At 42.1% G+C, this 14,666-nt stretch overlaps 1 protein-coding gene across 1 annotated transcript; it reads left to right on the top strand.

Annotated features, from left to right (window-relative positions):
- The first annotated feature begins 1,302 nt into the window (after window positions 1–1,302).
- LOC121585613 (protein lin-28 homolog A-like) lies at window positions 1,303–12,690 on the top strand. Its single transcript, XM_041901937.2, has 4 exons — window positions 1,303–1,423; window positions 2,756–2,931; window positions 10,038–10,216; window positions 12,147–12,690. Exons 1-4 carry the CDS (start codon window positions 1,414–1,416, stop codon window positions 12,367–12,369), a joined length of 588 nt encoding a protein of 195 aa, XP_041757871.1. The 5' UTR covers window positions 1,303–1,413; the 3' UTR covers window positions 12,370–12,690.
- Window positions 12,691–14,666: the final 1,976 nt, after the last annotated feature.

Here is a 14,666-nt window from a genome sequence, read left to right as displayed (position 1 = left end):
GGTGTGTTTTACACATGATTACTTGTTCTGTTACCCAGCTTTTTATCCTATTGTTACCTCACGTTTAGTCTGCAGTTCCCATCAGGGGGAATTGTCTCATTGCAGGGGATTGCATGGTAGCCTGTAAACGTCTTATTTTTCTAGATTGTTTTTTCATCATCCCAATCACAATTGAGATGATGAGAAATAGTCGGATTTGTAGGAGTGACTCTTCACTCAACTTTTTGGATTCATTTCAAGGTGGTTCTATCTGGATTTATTTTCCATTTAAACTTACCAATATTGAGAGGGCACTACAAAATTATAACAATGCATCCGTAATAATGTGCCCTAGCCTTGTAGTCTATAAGGATAGGCCCTCCCCCTCTCACACAAGGCAACACAATCCCTCTGTTTACGTTCACATTCATTATCTGTATCCGTTCGCGATTCTGAGGGAAACCAACCTTTTAAACCGCCTTTCACGGACGGTGCACCCCCAAGCTAGGACACAAATAACAAGCAAGTTATGGTGAATTATAAGAGCAACATTCACAGGAGGGTTGTGTGGAACTAATATCTCAAGAGATAGGTGTTTAGTTCTATCCTTTATTTACAGCGTGTAGTCGATAGTCATCCTAAACACGTATGACAGTAGCAAAATATGTTAGCTCAAAATTGTTTCAAACGAAATGACAAAGGGGAATGCATGTAGGCCTGCCTATCCTGGATATTTTTGTAAGATCAGCTACCTTAATAAGGTCTTCTATTTTTTTCCCTGCCCATTGCTACATTTATTTTTCTGATATTAACCTATTCTGTTTCGTTTATAGATGTATTTTATTGTGACTTTTTTAGTGTGTTCATGTGTGAATGCAACAAACAGAAACAGAACACAGCTATAGGTTGATGTATGCTACTGGATTTAGATGTCCTTTTAACTTCAAACATGGTGGTGTGGAATGTGGAAGGGCAAGGTTTAATTTGAATGGTCTCCGTGAAACTATGCACCTGAGTGACTGACTATCCGCATATGCTCCAGGGGGTGTGGGGGTTGTGGCTCTCTCCTGTCGGGGAAGAGGAGGGGGTCGCACGGGGTGTGGGTCCCTCAAGGCCCCGCTGCTAACAGCTAGGTGGTCCTCACCGCTGATTGGTCGCTCGGAGAATTTGGGCCCTATCACCGTGGAATGTCTAATTTATCAGCCAGAAGATTGCAATTGAGCATCACGTGGTGGACTGGACCGAAAAGGTGGGGGTTGATATTAGAGGTATAGGAGGATCAGAGGGGGCTCGCTCTCTATATTGTGCAAGAGCCCAGGAGAAGGAAAATACACTATTTTCCAAAGAGGGATTACCGAAAAACGTGCACCGATAAACCAGAGTTTATTGCCTGATTCTTCTGGAGTTGTATGAGGCCCAGGAACCCCCCAAACCATGGCAGAAGGTACAGGCAATGGTTCCACCGGTTCTTTGAAGATCTTGGAGGGGATTCGATGGAAATATCTCTTTATGAGAAGAGACAAAAAGAGGGCGGGTTGGGTTTCCTTGCATTGTCTTTCAGATTTGGGGATTCTTTTGAGAAATGCTTCCCAGCAGTTTTACAGCACTGGTTGTCAGGGCGAAAGTATCTCCAACCCTCTTTGTTTGTCTCCACTGCTGTTCCGTTCCTCTTCTGCGCCTTTGTTAAACTGTATTCGGGAAAGTGTTGTTGTGTAGAGTGGAGGAGGGTTGGAGGTGGACAGGGCAGGGCAGGGGGACTGAGGAGAGGAGGACACGGCAACCCTGGATTAAAATATACCCGGGAAAGGGATGGGCTCTTATTCCGAACAGCAGTTTACAGGTAGATCGGTCATCAGTGTTTAGATTAGGAACGTTCTCCGAAAGCAACAACACACTTTTGCCTGAGAATGTTGTTGTAATTATTTATTGTTCGATTTGGGACCTACAATCTCTTTTCATGGAAGAATGGTTTTCAGTGCTTGCTTAGAAGTTTTGGGATAAATTATGACTATAGGTGATACATTTTGCTTTATACTTTTCACTGGTAACTGAATCTTCAAGTTGAATATTATCTATATATTTTTTCTTCAAATATTCAAATATATTGTGTCCTCTGTTCTTGTGGCTCCTCGTGGGATGAAAAGGCAAACTTTTATTAGGCTACATTATCAGAGTCAATCCCATACGTGCTTGGGAATTACTTAGGCCTGTATTGTGTAAATCAACAAGTTAAAATCTATAATATTACAATGGTTGATACATTTAAAACGTGTATATTTATTCAAATTATTAATTTTGACGATATTATTTCGATTAGCCTATATTTAGTACGCATATTATTATTTATAATGATGCATCATTATTATCGTCTTGTTATGTATAATTAGGCTATTATGATTATTATGATTAGACCTATTATTCTTATTATTATCACCATTAGCATATACGTTTCCATTTCAAAACAACTTGAAAAAGAGTCCGTCTAATATACCAGCTTTTTGAGAAAAAATAAGTATATTCGTATGGATAATATATCGACATTGTTTCGAATATCAACATTGTTTACACCCATGTGTTCCTAGCTTGCTGCGCTGCTCTCGAGCTCTTTACCATTAAGCAACCAATTAAATGCCTTCTTCATGTCGAACCAAAGAACTGACGCTGAAAAATATCAGAGTAAGAGCCTCCCCAACTCGTTTGCCTGCCACAAGACATGCCATATTTGAAACATCTATATTTTCTAAACTGACTGAGTGACATTATTTTCTCTCGAAAGGGGGCTGTGCAAAGACCGAAGAGGAGGAAACCACGGGCTCCGAGGAGGATCTGGGTTCGTCTCGTGGCAGCGGCGTGTGTAAATGGTTCAACGTCCGGATGGGTTTCGGGTTCCTGTCCATGACCAACCGAGATATGACACCGCTGGAGGAGACTGTCGATGTATTCGTTCATCAGGTGAGGTCTATTGTGGGACTGGGACTCGAAGAGTGTGGTGTTGATGTTCGTCAAGGCCTGTCTCGAGCTCAAAACAGGTCCGAGGGGTTCTCTTGGCGCGTTTTTTTGTGCAAGTGTATGTCTTAAATTTATCAACAATGTAAATATCCCACTTTTGTGATGTTTTCGTTAAGGTAGTTAATTATTCGTTTCCCTCCGTGATTGTGCATTTTAGGCATTTTAATTCATCGATCATGCAATTATATAGGCCTATCGATAATTGTTTATAGTGCTTGAAAAAACACTTTCCTGCACTCATTCAAAACGAATTTATAGTTTATATGTTTTCATAGCTTATATGTTGGGCAAGAGGCAATATTACTTTTAATCTCTTTTAAACATTTGACAACATTATCTTGAAATAGTCAGCTGATTCTAGTTTGAGCATTGACTAAAATAGGTAGGTCTATTTTTCAGCAGTGCATTTGGTTAATGTTATTCTTACAGACTGAACAACTCTTATTAGGCCTACATTCGTTTATTACTCAGTTATAACTTATTATGTAGCTAATATTACCAAATCGAAACAAGCATGATAAATAAAGTCAAGTAGCTTTAAAAACTAAAAACAAGATTTTGTTTATCTTATGTTCAGATGATATGCCATCAATGCTATAACTGGAATCAGAGGCCCATCATCTTTATAGCCTGCATGAGAAACTTAATGTTGTTGTCAAGAAGTGACATGTAAAATAACCTCTCTAAAGTAAGATATAAGCCAGCCAAGAACAAAAGTACTTGGTTAATTGATCAGTTGTTGCATCTGATTAGGCTTCTGATTAGGTGTTGGTTCTCTTGGCGCCTTTAGAAAATTTGGTAGCCTTTAGATAAATGTATTATCATATTGCTCTAAAACTAGCTAATGAATGAAACATTTACAGACAAAAATATAACATTTTCATGGTAATAGATTGTTTGTATTTGGTGTTTTAATAAACCTACCAGAAAATGAAATGTATTGAATGTGAATATTGGTTTTGAAATACCAACGGATGCGTTCAATATTTGAAAAAAATATTGACACATTTTTTCCACACAATCTTTTAAACACTTCAGAGTCACATTTATTTCCAAAAGTTTTACAAAGGCAGATAATGAATGACAGGAAATGTTGGGGGAATAAGTGTTTTGTAAAATGTCGGAATTAGGAGTCATGTACAGTATAGCCAAGTTAGTAAAGCCGGAGGGAAAATCTAGTTGTTGTTTCCAATGGAACGCTAAGCATCCTAAAGGACAGCCTAATGACTCCAGGGTTGTTTTGACAAATGAACCTGGAGATTATCAACAGGCCTGAGTACCATAATGTCCAATGCTGTCATCTCCACCGTCCTTCCTGAGTTAAGGTAGAGGTCTGAGCTACTTCAAGGTAGAGTTTGGGCATGACATTTAATACATGCTAAACAGGGGAGATTGATTTACATGGGGAATTGGTCTGAAAGTGCTAATATTAGCAAATGGACATAAAAGGAGCAGACAGAGAGACAGGGGTTAGTCTAAGCAGAGATAACAAGGCTCATTCCTCTTAGTCCCCATCAAACCCTGCTTCCTGTTATAAAGTCCTTCAAACATCAGGGGAGTTGGCCTCTTATGTGGCAGCCCACCCACCCCAGACTAGCCATACCCTGACTCCCACCTACCCCAGACTAGCCATACCCTGACTCCCACCCACCCAGCCCCTCTGCCCGTAGCCCCAACCTATCCATCCACCCTCCCCAGCCATCCACCCCCAGCCCTCTGCCCTCTGTAAACCTGGGGGCTAAAGACCAAAGTCCTCTCCTCAAATTTCTCTGCTCCATGTTCCTGTACATTGCTTAATCTAAGGAAGAAAACAAGTGATTCACCCATAAAAAGGTTATCAAACACCCACATTACCAGTCCCCTAATCCACCTCTGCCCTCATACAGGCCTGTAGGGGCTGCTGGACAATGGCTGCTACTGTCAATGTAACAGAGAGGAAATCCTGATGGCTGTGATCTTGTATTGTGATCTTGTACTATCTGTGAATAATCTGGCTAATCTGTGAATGAAGAGTGTGTGGTGGTAAGGTTGTGTGTGTGTATGTGTGTGTGTGTGTGTGTGTGTGTGTGGGGGGGGTATAAGTGTGTGTGTGTTGGGTGTGTGAGAGAGAATGAGCTTGACAGAAACTGAGAGAGAAAGAGAGAGTTTGAGACCTGTGTTCATTCACAAGAAAGCAGTCGAGAGAGGGAGAGGTGGGGTGGGGGTGATTGAAGGAGGAGAGGTCAGGGGGGTCAGGGGATAGTTCCGGCCCATTCACCTCCTGACGGGGGTTGGGACTGGAGGAAGGAATGCTGAAGGTTGTCAGGCCATCATGACCTGGATTCCTTTCCCACCATTATCACTTCAAACCCCCCAGAAGAGAGACGGGTGTCTGGGTTAAGACTGATGACATGCAAGGGCCACAAACTGACCCTCCACATCACAGCCCTCTCACCATCAAATGCTGCTCCACAACATTTTAAGATTGGGTTGGGGAAAAAATCTATGAGCATAGTATAATCTGGGAAACCAGCCCAGTATCATAGAATAGACGTAACATAGTAAATGTAAATCCGGGACACTCAAATTAGGATAATATGTTACGTTTGGTATACGTTTGGGGGGCAGGTAGCTTAGTGGTTAAGAGCGTTGTGCCAGTAACCGAAAGGTCGCTGGTTCTAATCCCCGAGCCGACTAGGTGAAAAATCTGTCGATGTGCACTTGAGCAAGGCACTTAACCCTAATTGCTCATGTAAGTCGCTCTGGATAAGAGCGTCTGCTAAATGACTGTAAATGTAAATGGTATTGTTACAGAAGGCAGAAGGTTACTGAAGGCAAAAACAGAGCATTTCATATTATTCTTTACGTAAATCCGAGACACTCCATTTAGTATGATATGTTACGTTTCGTATGGTACAGTTGAAGTCAGAAGTTTACATACACTTAGATTGGAGTCATTAAAACTTGTTTTTCAACCAATCCACAAATGTCTTGTTAACAAGCTATAGTTTTGGCAAGTTGGTTAGGACATCTACTTTGTGCATGACACAAGTAATTTTTCCAACAATTGTTTACAGACAGATTATTTCACTTATAATTCACTGTATCACAATTCCAGTGGGTCAGAAATGTACATACACTAAGTTGACTGTGCCTTTAAACAGCTTGGAAAATTCCAGAAAATAATGTCATGGCTTTAGAAGCGTATGATAGGCTAATTGACATAATTTAAGTCAATTGGAGGTGTAGCTGTGGATGTATTTCAAGGCCTACCTTCAAACTCAGTGCCTCTTTGCTTGACATCATGGGAAAATCAAAATAAATCAGCCAAGACCTCAGAAAACAAAATGTAGACCCCCATAAGTCTGGTTCATCCTTGGGAGCAATTTCCAAATGGCTGAAGGTACCACGTTCATCTGTACAAACAATAGTATGCAAGTATAAACACCATGGGACCACGCATCTGTCATACCGCTCTGGAAGGAGACGCGTTCTGTCTCCTAGAGATTAATATACTTTGGTGCGAAAAGTGCAAATCAATCCCAGAACAACAGCAAAGGACCTTGTGAAGATGCTGGAGGAAACAGGTACAAAATTATCTATATCCACAGTAAAACAAGTCCGATATCGACATAACCTGAAAGGCCGCTCAGCAAGGAAGAAGCCACTGCTCCAAAACTGCCATAAAGAAGCCAGACTACGGTTTGCAACTGCACATGGGGACAAAGATCGTACTTTTTGGAGAAATGTCCTCTGGTCAAAAATAGAACTGTTTCGCCATAATGACCATCGTTATGTTTGGAGGAAAAAGGGGGAGCTTGTAAGCCGAAGAAGACCATCCCAACCGTGAAGCACGGGGGTGGCAGCATCATGCTGTGAGGGTGCTTTGCTGCAGGAGGGACTGGTGCACTTCACAAAATAGATGGCATCATGAGGAAGGAAAATTATTTGGACATATTGAAGCAACATCTCAAGACATCAGTCAGGAAGTTAAAGCTTGGTCGCAAATGGGTCTTCCAAATGGACAATGACCCCAAGCATACTTCCAAAGTTGTGGCAAAATGGCTTAAGGACAACAAAGTCAAGGTATTGGAGTGGCCATCACAAAGCCCTGACCTCAATCCTATAGAACATTTGTGGGGCAGAACTGAAAAAGCGTGTGCGAGCAAGGAGGCCTACAAACCTGACTCAATTACACCAGCTCTGTCAGGAGGAATGGGCCAAAATTCACCCAACTTATTGTGGGAAGCTTGTGGAAGGCTACCCGAAACGTTTGACCCAAGTTAAACAATTTAAAGGCAATGCTACCAAATACTAATTGAGTGTATGTAAACTTCTGACCCACTGGGAATGTGATGAAATAAATAAAAGGAAAGAAATCATTCTCTCTACTATTATTCTGACATTTCACATTCTTAAAATAAAGTGGTGATCCTAACTGACCTAAGTCAGGAATTGTGAAAAACTGAGTTTATATGTATTTGGCTAAGGTGTATGTAAACTTCCGACTTCAACTGTATGTATTAATTTGTGGATGTCCATCATCCATTTCGTATGATATGTTACAAATGACAATTTGAATGCTATCTTATGGATTTGCAAAACATACAATATCTTATGAATTTGCTAAACGTATGATATGTTATGAAGTCCAATTTGTTGTGGCTAACGTTAGCTAGGTGGCTAACGCTAACATTTGCTAGCTGGCTAACGTTAGCTAGGTTAGGGGTTAAGGTTAGGGTTAAGGTTAGGAGTTAGGGCCTCCCGAGTGGCGCAGCGGTCTAAAGCACTGCAGTGCTTGAGGCATCACTACAGATCCGGGTTCGATCCCGGGCTGTGTTGCAGCCGGCCACGACCGGGAGACCCATGAGGCAACACACAGCATCATCCTGGTTACGGGAGGTTTTGCCCGGCCGGGATGTCCTTGTCCCATCGCGCTCTAGCGACTCCTGTGGCGGGCTGGGCGCATGCACGCTGGCAAGGTCGCCAGTTGTACGGTGTTTCCTCCGACACATTGGTGTGGCTGGCTTCTGGGTTAAGCGAGCAGTGCGGCTTGGCAGGGTCGTGTTTTGGAGGAGGCATGTCTCTCGACCTTCGCCTCTCCCGACTCCGTACGGAAGTTGCAGCGATGGGACAAGACTGTAACTACCAATTGGATATCACGAAATTGGGGAGAAAAAGGGTTAAAACGTCTAGAAACCCAAAGGTTGCGTGTTCGAAATCTCATCACGCACAACTTTAGGATTTTAGCTAATTAGCAACTTTTCAACTACTTAGCATGTTAGCTAACCCTTCCCCTAACCCTAACCCTAACCCCAACCCTAACCTTAACTCTTTTAGCTAACCCTTCCCCTAACCTTAACCCTTTAACCTAACTCCTAACCCTAACCTTAACCCCTAACCTAGCTAACGTTAGCCACAACAAATTGGACTTCATAACATATCATACATTTTGCAAATTCGTAAAATATTGTACTTTTGGAAATTCATAACATATTGTACATTTTGCAAATTCGTCACATCATACGAATTGTAATTCGTAACATATCATACGAAATGGATGATGGACATCCACAAATGAATACATACCATACGAAACATAACATCATACTACATTTACGTAAAGAATAATACGAAATGCTCTGAGACCAGGTTGGCGAAACAGATCAGTGTTACATTCTGTGTCTCTGGAAGGTCTTGAACAAGGCATGATTCTTCACCTTGAGCTCTTTAGTCTTATCCATTTGGAACACTCAATGGTATCAAATTAGTGTCATACCTACCGCTGTTCAGGCAACTTGACAAAGCACATGAAGAAGATAGAACTAGGTGGCCATGTAATCCAAGCTTCCCTTTCCAGGGCCCCTGGACTAAGGGTGACAATGGCAAGGAAATGTCTTTCTCAAGGTGGACACATACATTCTTGAAACCATTATTTATGTGCCTTTTGGGCAGCTATCCCAAGAATGCACACCTCCCCCCTCCTCCCTAATTTTCCCAGCATCCTTAGCAGTGGTCAGTCTGGGACTTGACCAGGTGGAGTTCTTTTGGAGAGTCTATTGGCTGCTGTGTGTGGTGGTGGAGAGGAAGGGGAGGGGGGGTTGAAGTTTGGAATGCTGTGACTAGCTTGGGGGATGGGGTAACACTGTCCACGCACACACACACACACATTCTGAAGGGGGAGGGGTGTAGTAAGCAAGCAGTTATTGATGTTTTAACAGGGCTGTCAATGGGACTGGAATCTGGATTGGCTGAGGGCTGAGGTTAGAATCTGGATTGGCTGAGGTTGGCCCCTGAGAGTGCGTGAGAGGGCCTGGATGTTTCCATTGATGTATTAAAACCTATGCAGAACGCTGATGTATGCATGTATGACCCCAATTAAGGAACAGTTCTTAGCTGTAATCACCTCAGAAGACAACATGTGAAGGGGACCAGCTATATGCACAAACAATGGCAGAGTAACATTCATAAAAAATAAAAATAAAATAAAAATAACATTTCAAGTCTTTTTGTCTCTGCTTCCTGACCAGGCTGGGAATTGGGCTGGGAAACAAATTCACACTCTGTAGCCACAGGAAGTGCATCCTATCTGGCCTCAGAACTGTTCTCCACAGTTCTTCACAGGCTTAGAACCGTTTTCATATCTTCTCAACAGTTCCCTGGCCAAAGAACCTTTCTCCAACCCTGACTACTCATTCCCCATTCCCTCACAGAGTAAGCTCCCGCTCTACCCTCACCTAGAACAGTTCTCATGCCGTTCTAAACCATTCCTCGACCACACTCATGCTCCCTCTCAACCTTCACAGAGCAAGCTGGACATGGAGGGCTTCTGGCCTTAGAACAGTTTCCTAACCCTGATCCCTAACCATCCAATCCACCTCTCAACCTACACAGAGCAAGCTGCACATGGAGGGCTTCTGGCCTTAGAACAGTTTCCTAACCCTGATCCCTAACCATCCAATCCACCTCTCAACCTACACAGAGCAAGCTGCACATGGAGGGCTTCTGGCCTTAGAACAGTTCCCTAACCCTGATCCCTAACCATCCAATCCACCTCTCAACCTACACAGAGCAAGCTGCACATGGAGGGCTTCCGTAGCCTGAAGGAGGGCGAGGCGGTGGAGTTTACCTTCAAGAAGTCGTCTAAAGGCCTAGAGTCTGTTATGGTGACGGGGCCAGGGGGAGCACAGTGTGTGGGCTGTGAGAAGACACCCAAGGGGCAACAGAAACGACGCTCCAAGGGGGACAGGTGAGACAGTTATTTAAATGGCACATAGCCTAACCATGCATCTCTAGATATCCCCACTCACTCAAAATAATTCCATGATATGGAAACACTGTAACACTCTGCTTATACTATTAAATATGAAGATCGCTGCAATATTAACAATGAGCTTATCTGTAGCATGGTTGTTAACAAATCCTCTGAGGGTGTTGAAAATATCTGGTATCATCATCATGAAAGTTGGCAAGTTTACCGTTTTAGCTACAATGGTCTGACATCAAACTGATTTATTTATCCTCTTTGGTGGAAATTCAGGACCTAGTTATGCGAGCATAAATTGAACTTTATTCCCTTTTTATGCATGGGGAAAATACCAGTGCCAGCAAGGTACGCGTTTGGGGTGGAGATCAAAGAAATGGAGGTGTGGCGGAGGTGTGTCTACAGACACACTGTATTCTGACCTTGATTTAATTCCCTAATAATTCCACCACCTTTACGTGCGAGGAAACCATGAATAAGGTCAAGCGTACCTGCCGGTTCCAAGTAGAAAAAGCATTAATATATTTTCTGATAGAAATAACAGCATTCTCCATACACTGTAATTCAACCTGCAGGGATTCAATAAAAAGGCAAAGAGTCCTCTCTAGAATGGTTTAATCATACAGTATGCCCCGACTTTTCCTGTTTCCTTCAATTAGTAGGCTATAGCCTATGCTATTATTAGCCACTATCGGTAGGGATGGTAAGTAAACCAAGAGTGTGCAAAGCTGTCATCAAGGCAAAGGGTGGCTATTTGAAGAATCTCAAATATGAAATATATTTTTGGGGTTACTACATGATTCCATATGTGTTATTTCATAGTTTTGATGTCCTCACTATTATTCTACAATGTAGAAAATAGTAAAAATAAAGAAATAACCTTGAATGAGTAGGTGTGTCCAAACTTTTGACTGGTAGTGAATATATAGACTGTGCAACTCACTTTATTTATTTTTATAGCTTGCAGTTCATTCGCTGTTAGTCAACACCTCTACACTAAGTGATGTTCTCTGGGTGTGCTCCAGCTCCAGCTTTTTATTAGCCTATTGAGTCTTATGACATCAGACACCACATAGATGTGAGTGTATCTAACACTGTCTCTGTCTCTCTCGCCGACTCACAAACATAACAGTGGGATGCAGAAGTAAAGAGGAAAAAGGATCCTATTCATTTAAACTCACTGACTCTCAAACACAAAAGTGGGAATAGGGGATGCAGAAAAGGGAAAAGGATCCATTTAATTGATACCAGATGTAGGTGCCCTGAGAGAGGTCATAGATCATGGCTGCCATGGCAACAGTGGGGTGTGTTGTGTAAATGAGGTGGGGGAAAGGCTAGGGGTCAGGGGTTAGAGGTCAGGGTGCAGTATTGAAACAAAGAGCCCCCTCTACTCTCCTCTCCCACCCTGGTGCCCACACTGATCAATAATCAACGGCGCCATAGGAGAGGAGAGGGTGTGTGTATGGTAGGGGGTTGGGACTCAGAGGCAAAGGGCAGAGGACAGAGGAAGGAGGGAAGTGGTAGTAAGCTTGGGGAGGCTCTGATGCTCCAGGGCTTCATCTGCATTGGAGTTAATGCAATCACAAAATCCCCCATTGTTACTATAATCACAACATCTACTGATTTGAGATTGTGTGAAATGTATGTGTTGAGGCATTGGTTATAATGCACTATACACCTCCTAAAATGATCACACACAAGTATGCAGTAAATAAACTATGCATACATAAGAGGCAGTCATACTAATAATGCTGATACTTTCTCAAAATTTACTTAATCTTATCATAGATTAAATCTGAGGAAATTAAACAATCTGAAACTAAATGTGGGAGAACACTGCCCTCTGGTGGAATAATATGTTAACTGTCTGAAATCATTGTATTAGTGTGAGTCCCCTTCTCCCATTGTGTTCTAGATGCTACAACTGTGGAGGACCTGACCACCATGCCAAAGAATGCCAGCTACCTCCTCAGCCCAAGAAGTGTCATTTCTGCCAGAGCATCAGCCACATGGTGGCCAACTGTCCAATCAAAGCACAGCAGTCCTTCCCTGGCTCTCAGGGAATAGCATCATCATTGAGGGATGAGAAAGAGGAGCAGAGCCACGCCCCCTTGCTCCAGAGGGAGAGCACTGAATGATCCATTCAGGGATTCAGCCAATCACAAGGTTTCATTGTAATGCTGCTTTTGGAACTACATCAGGCTGTCTTTATTCATCGAACTAACAGCAAGAAAATGGTAAATTTATTGATGCGATAGTTGAGATTGAGAGTTAGCTCTGTGTTTTAATGCACAGAGAGACACATCTATCCACCTTCTTTGCAACTCAAATACTTTAAAGTAATTCCTTTTCTGTCTATGAAGTTATTATTTCTGCATTAGATACTGAAATAATCTAAACTCACTGTGTTTACAAACTGCAATAAGCCTTGTATTGTCAGTTTTTACCACTGTACGTATGTGCACTGTTAATTTTATTTCCATTTACATTTTACATTTTAGTCATTTAGCAGACGCTCTTATCCAGAGCGACTTACAGTTAGTGAATACATATTTTTTTTATACTGGCCCCCCGTGGGAATCGAACCCACAACCCTGGCGTTGCAAACGCCATGCTCTATCAACTGAGCTACATCCCTGCCGGCCATTCCCTCCCCTACCCTGGACGACGCTGGGCCAATTGTGCGCCGCCCATGAGTCTCCCGGTCGCGGCCGGCAGCGACAGAGCCTGGATTCGAACCAGGATCTCTAGTGGCACAGTTAGCACTGCGATGCAGTGCCTTAGACCACTGCGCCACTCAGGAGTACAACGCTGCAGCTAAATCAGAGCTAGCCTATGTTGATTTTACTGGAGATGATCGTGAGTGTTTTCCCCAAAACCTTTTGTTAGAAAAAGGTAAAGAAAATACAATCATACAAGTGAATGTACAGAAATAGATTATTTCTTGTCTTTCTGCTTATTGAAATCTTCTTTGGGTATTATAAGTCATTGTGCATTTCTTCGGCCAAGTGAATGTTTTAACCCTTTCTGCTCTATGAATGTTGGTACACCATGGTTGCCGATAGGACTGTGTACAATACAGCTTGTCATATGTGCCATAGCCTGTTCATTTGTCTCATGGGTAGTTGGATGTTGCCTCCTCCCATGCATTTTACAAAGCTTTGACTCAAGGCTAAATGCGAGACCAGCGTTGATTGTATGACAGACTGTGTCTTTCTGTCTGTCCCATAGCTTTTACTATGGATGTAGACATGGCTTTCTAACATATTATACATATTAGGGGTGTTCTCATACCCTTCCCAATACATTACCTGTTTATCATTGTCTCGTTGAACTTGGAAACTATTTAGAAAAAATGTGCTTTCTTGGATGGAGCTGAGTGTTCTTTCTTTTCTTCAAGGACATATTTTCAGGATTGAGTGCAATGATAAAGGGACTCAAGTGTTGAATAAGATGGTTATAAGTTTAGTCTTCATTCCTCGTATACAGGAGTGGCTGGAATACTGTACACCACTTAAATGTATATAGATATTGTTATCTTTTTTATATTTATTATTTATTCATTGTCTTAACTCTCTAAACCTCTCTAATTGATACAGTATCACAATTTCTAGCTCCTTTCTGTTTAAACTGAAACTGGCGTTGGTTGTAGGCTCTTGAGAGCTTCATGGTCGTATTTAGCAAACGATTATGCTTTACTTTTCAGTGTCTCTTTCAATGGGCTTCATTTTCAGTTGACTTCGTAATATATTGTGCGTAAACCATTGCAACAATACTCTGCACTAATCATGTGTAGGAGTATGGGCATTTCTTAGAGATACTTAATTGCTCATTGATCCTTATGACTGCAACTAGGGTTTAGTTTCTCTGAAATCCTCATGTTGAACTCAGGGAAACCCCTTTAAAGACGAGCTACTTTGGAAGGAGTGGTAAAGTGTTTTATGTGTGTACCTATAGCCTGGGTTGCCGGAAAACCCATGCAGAACATTGATTGCCAAAAGATCCAAAAGGGCAATGCACTATTTACACTTTGCTATGACGTTACTGTAGTAAAGCTAGCTATATTTCATGTTATATCCTAGTATTGCTCTCTTTTTCTGACTTAATTGGTGATCAAGTTGTAAGACAGTGTAGGTATTAGAGAATAATTATATTTCATTAGTTACTTCTGTGGTCTCTCTCTGGAAGTGGCACACAACCAGTCTGAAGCACCAAACCATCTACCTCCCCACTTTCGGCGGTTATTGTAAATATTCAGCTTCGTCACAATATTAATATAATGTTGTTTATTCCCGTGTTTACTTTGCATGGTAGTCAGTCAGTAGTTAGAATATAGTAGACTCGCCGCTCCATGTAGGGACTACAGAATGGCCGCCTTTGTAGACAAAGCATTTTGATGACCAGGGTTGGACTGGCCATCTGGCATTTCAGGCAA

Source organism: Coregonus clupeaformis, chromosome 17, assembly GCF_020615455.1.
Source record: "Coregonus clupeaformis isolate EN_2021a chromosome 17, ASM2061545v1, whole genome shotgun sequence".
NCBI classification, from domain to species: Eukaryota; Metazoa; Chordata; class Actinopteri; order Salmoniformes; family Salmonidae; genus Coregonus; species Coregonus clupeaformis.
The sequence above is the reverse complement of the archived record's forward strand: the minus strand, read 5'-3'. Positions and strand labels throughout refer to the sequence as shown.